Source organism: Oncorhynchus masou, chromosome 13 (assembly GCF_036934945.1).
Source record: "Oncorhynchus masou masou isolate Uvic2021 chromosome 13, UVic_Omas_1.1, whole genome shotgun sequence".
Taxonomy (NCBI): Eukaryota; Metazoa; Chordata; class Actinopteri; order Salmoniformes; family Salmonidae; genus Oncorhynchus; species Oncorhynchus masou.
The window spans coordinates 54,169,976-54,174,975 of NC_088224.1; the positions used below are offsets into that span (position 1 = coordinate 54,169,976).

Sequence of the window (5,000 nt, forward strand, 5' to 3'; positions counted from 1 at the left end):
CAACTCACCATCATTACGACTTGAGATACGACTTTCCCGAAATGGATCCTGTGTTTTGCCCACCACCCAATGGATCGGATCCCAGCCAGCGAGCCTAAACAACGTCGCCGTAAAAGGGGCAAACGAAGCGATCTTCTGGTCAGGCTCCGGAGACGGGCACATCAAGGACCACGCCCTAGCAGACTACTCGCCAAATTCCAGTCTCTTGACAACAAGGTTGATGAAATCCGAGCAAGGGTAGCATTCCAGAGAGACATCAGAGATTGTAACGTTCTGTGCTTTACGAAAACATGGCTCACCCCAAAGACGCTATCGGAGTCGGTGCAGCGAGCTGGTTTCTTCACACATCGCGCCGACAGAAACAAGAATCTTTCTGGTAAGAAGAGGCCTTATGCCTTATGTTTAACGAGTTGTGGTGTGATCATAACAACATACAGGAACTCAAGTCCTTCTGTTCACCTGACTTCTGCGGCGCATATAAGGCCCTCCCCCGCCCTCCTTTTGGAAAAGCTGACCACGACTCCATTTTGTTGCTTCCAGCCTACAGACAGAAACTAAAACAGGAAGCTCCCGCGCACAGGTCTGTTCAACTTTGGTCCGACCAATCAGATTCCATGCTTCAAGACTGCTTCGATCATGTGGATTGGGATATGTTTCGCATTGCGTCCAACAACAACATTGACGAATACGCTGATTCGGTGAGCGAGTTCATTTGAAAGTGCATTGGCGATGTCGTATCCATAGCAACTATTAAAACATTCCCCAACCAGAAACCATGGATTGATGGCAGCATTCGCTCGAAACTGAAAGTGCGATCCACTGCTTTTAACCAGGGCAAGGTGACCTGAAACATGACCGAATACAAACATTGTAGCTATTCCCTCCGCAAGGCAATCAAACTAGCTAAGCGTCAATATTGTGACATAATAGAGTCGCAATTCAACGGCTCAGACACAAGAGGTATGTGGCAGGGTCTACAGTCAATCACATATTACAAAAAGAAAACCAGCACCGTCGCGGACCAGGATGTCTTGCTCCCAGACAGACTAAATAACTTCTTTGCTTCGCTTTGAGGACAATACAGTGCCACTGACACAGCCCGCTACCAAAACCTGCGGACTCTCATTCACTGCAGCCGAGGTGAGTAAAACATTTAAACGTGTTAGCCCTCGCAAGGCTGCAGGCCCAGACGGCATCCCCAGCCGCGTCCTCAGAGCATGCGCAGACCAGCTGGCTGGTGTGTTTACGGACATATTCAATCAATCCCTATCCCAGTCGGCTGTCCCCTCATGCTTCAAGTGGTCCACCATTGTTCCAGTTCCCAAGAAAGCTAAGGTAACTGAGCTAAACGACTAACATCTGTCATTATGAAGTGCTTTGAGAGACTAGTCAAGGACCATATCACCTCCACCCTACCTGACACCCTAGACCCACTCCAATTTTCTTACTGCCCCAATAGGCCCACAGACGATGCAATCGCAACCTGCACACTGCCCTAACCCATCTGGACAAGAGGAATACCTATGTGAGAATGTTGTTTATCGACAACAGCTCAGCATTTAAGACCATAGTACCTTCCAAACTCGCCATCAAGCTCGAGACCCTGGGTCCCGACCCCGCCCTGTGCTACTGGGTACTGGACTTCCTGACGGGCCGCCCCCAGGTGGTGAGAGTAGGTAACAACATTTCCACCCCGCTGATCCTCAATACTGGGGCTCCACAAAAGGGTGCGTTCTGAGCCCTCTCCTGTACTCCTTGTTCACCCACGACTGCGTGGCCATGCACGCCTCCAACTCAATCATCAAGTTTGCGGACTTCACTACAGTGGTAGGCTTGATTACCAACAAGGACGAGATGGCCTACTGGGAGGAGGTGAGGGCCCTAGGGATGTGGAGTCAGGAAAATAACCTCACACAACGTCAACAAAACAAAGGAGATGATCGTGGACTTCAGGAAACAGCAGAGGGAGCACCCCCCTATTCACATCGACGGGACAGTAGTGGAGAGAGTAGTAAGTTCCTCGGCGTACACATCACGGACAGACTGAATTGGTCCAGCCACACAGACAGTGTTGTGAAGGAGGCTGAAGAAATTCGGCTTGTCACCAAAAGCACTCACAAACTTTTACAGATGCACAATCGAGAGCATCCTGTCGGGCTGTATCACCGCCTGGTACGGCAACTGCTCCGCCCACAACCGTAAGGCTCTCCAGAGGGTAGTGAGTTCTGCACAACGCATCACCGGGGGCAAACTACCTGCCCTCCAGGACACCTACACCACCCGATGTTACAGGAAGGCCATAAAGATCATCAAGGACAACAACCACCCTAGCCACTGCCTGTTCACCCTGCTATCATCCAGAAGGCGAGGTCAGTACAGGTGCCTCAAAGCAGGGACCGAGAGACTGAAAAACAGCTTCTACCTCAAGGCCATCAGACTGTTAAACAGCCACCACTAACATTGAGTGGCTGCATACTGACTCAACTCCAGCCACTTTAATAATGGCAATTGATGTAAAAAATGTATCACTAGCCACTTTAAACAATGCCACTTAATATAATGTTTACATACCCTACATTACTCATCTCATATGTATATACTGTACTCTATACCACCTACTGCATCTTTATGTAATACATGTATCACGAGCCACTTTAAACAATGCCACTTTTATGTTTACATGTACTCAATACCATCTACTGCATCTTGCCTATGCCGTTCTGTACCATCACTCATTCATATATCTTTATGTACACATTCTTTATCTCTTTACACTTGTGTGTATAAGGTAGCAGTCGAAGAATTGTTAGGTTAGATTACTCGTTGGTTATTACTGCATTGTCGGAACTCGCATTAACATCTGCTAGCCATGTGTATGTGACAAATAAAATGTGATTTGATTTGATAAATAATCCTCTCCCTTGACTGGACTATGTAGCCCGAGGTAGCGAGACGGAGAGGAGGGTACAGATGTCCCCTGCAGAGAGGTAGAGAGAAGATCTCTTCAACTCTCTTCTCTCGAAACGGTTCAAAATCGTAGAGTTTGGGTGTGTAAGGGGGTCCACGTTTACTTGTCTGAGTGTAACATGCACCTTCCATGTGCCTGTGAATATGAGACACCCAGAGAAACTGACAGAGAGGGAGGGAAATGTCAATGAGCAATAAGGCAGCTGGTGTTATGTGCTGGGGACTACTGTGTGTGTGTGTGTGTGTGTGTGTGTGTGTGTGTGTGTGTGTGTGTGTGTGTGTGTGTGTGTGTGTGTGTGTGTGTGTGTGTGTGTGTGTGTGTGTGTGTGTGTGTGTGTGTATGAGTGTCCCACCTCCCCTGCCCTGTCAGGTAGGGTTTGTGTGAGTTCACCATGATGTGCCCTACGGCCAAACGGACCAACTTCCACTACCCTTACCCCCCATCCTCACCACTCTCTCCCTCCTCCCGCACCCCCTCTCTCCTCAACATCAACATCACCATCCCATTTGTGTCTCTGTCTAGTCTCCCCAGATCTTTCGTCCCCCAAACAATAACCCCTCCTCCTCCCCTCTCCTCCTCCTCCCCTCTCCTCAGCTCCCAGTGACACACAGGGGAAGCTGTGCCTTCGGAACGCCCAGTGTTCCCTCCTGTCACCATGGCCTCACTCGGCATGGGTTCCCGAGAGGACCGAAACGGAGTGGGCAGGAGGGGAGCGAGGTGTCCCTGGAGATCAGGATCAAACTCATCCCAGAGGTGGGTTGTGGCGAGGTGACAGGGGGCAAGGACACAGCCAACAGAGCTTAAACGATCCCCTCATCTCTTCCCCTCATCCCGATCAATCCATCTCTCTCCTGGTTTAAACAACTCTGTCGGGAGAGGGTGATGAGGCGTTTGGTCATGCACCAAACCTACACACTAGGCTTCTTCTGATACTGGATACGCCTACGTCGTCCAAGGCACCAAACTGACCAATGAAAAGTCAGCCAAAACACATCCCAATAACCTTTTTTTTGGGGGGGGGGATTTTAAAATGTCAAACATTTTACAATGACTGTGATATGTGGTTGTCTTACCTAGCGACCGTAAGATGAATGCACTAACTTTAAGTCACTCCGGATAAGAACATTTGCTAAATGACTAAAAAGTCAAATGTCAATATTAATTTTGTATTCTGTTAATATTGTGTGTGACTTGTGCATTAGGCCATTATGTGCAAAGAGACAAATTTACAGGCCTTCGTTCCAAACAACAAACAGTTCCGGTAACGTGGGGTGAACCAACCCAGGACGTGCGACCTGGGACGTGTGACCTGTGACTCACCGATGACGTTGAGATGACCGGTCACCTCTTTAGAGCCGAAGCTGTTGGTGACCTCACAGATGTAGTTGCCGCTGTCGCCCAGACGCAGGTCGCTGACCGTCAGGCCCGTGAGACGGCGCGTCCAGCGGGAGTCGGCGGGCAGCGGGCGCCCGTCCTTCAGCCAGCGGATGGTGGGGTTGGGGTAGCCCGAGGCGATGCAGGGCAGCTCCACATTATGCCCCACCTGGACCTCTCCGGACTGGAAACTGTCCAACACTGAGGGGGTGGACTCCGTAGGGTCTGGGGGGAGGGGAGGGGGGTTAGAAATACTGATATTGATCATGCTGCTATTGACTTCAAGTAATATACTGCGAAGACATATTCAAGGAAAGGAAACAAAGATAACCATAAACCATGTACTGCAAGACAGTCTTGCACCAATAGACAAAAAAGCACTTACCCACACACACACACACACACACGCACGCACACGCACGCACACGCACGCACACACACACACACGCGCACGCACGCACGCACGCACACACACACACACACACACACACACACACACACACACACACACACACACACACACACACACACACACAAACACACACACACACACACACACACAAGAATAAAATGTATGAGCATGGCCTTATTTCTATTACAGCATATTCGATGACTGTCATTCATATTCCATTCACCCAGTTCAATGTAACATTGATAG

At 49.5% G+C, this 5,000-nt stretch overlaps 1 protein-coding gene across 3 annotated transcripts in view; it reads right to left on the bottom strand.

The window, feature by feature from the left end:
- Nucleotides 1-5,000, bottom strand: part of LOC135552582 (cell adhesion molecule DSCAML1-like) — a 174,064-nt gene that overhangs the window by 57,701 nt on the left and 111,363 nt on the right. For all 3 annotated transcript variants that reach the window (XM_064984289.1, XM_064984288.1, XM_064984290.1), the window contains exon 5: nucleotides 4,289-4,567. In XM_064984289.1, coding sequence (XP_064840361.1) covers nucleotides 4,289-4,567 — 279 coding nt within the window. The remainder of the gene's footprint in view (nucleotides 1-4,288; nucleotides 4,568-5,000) is intronic.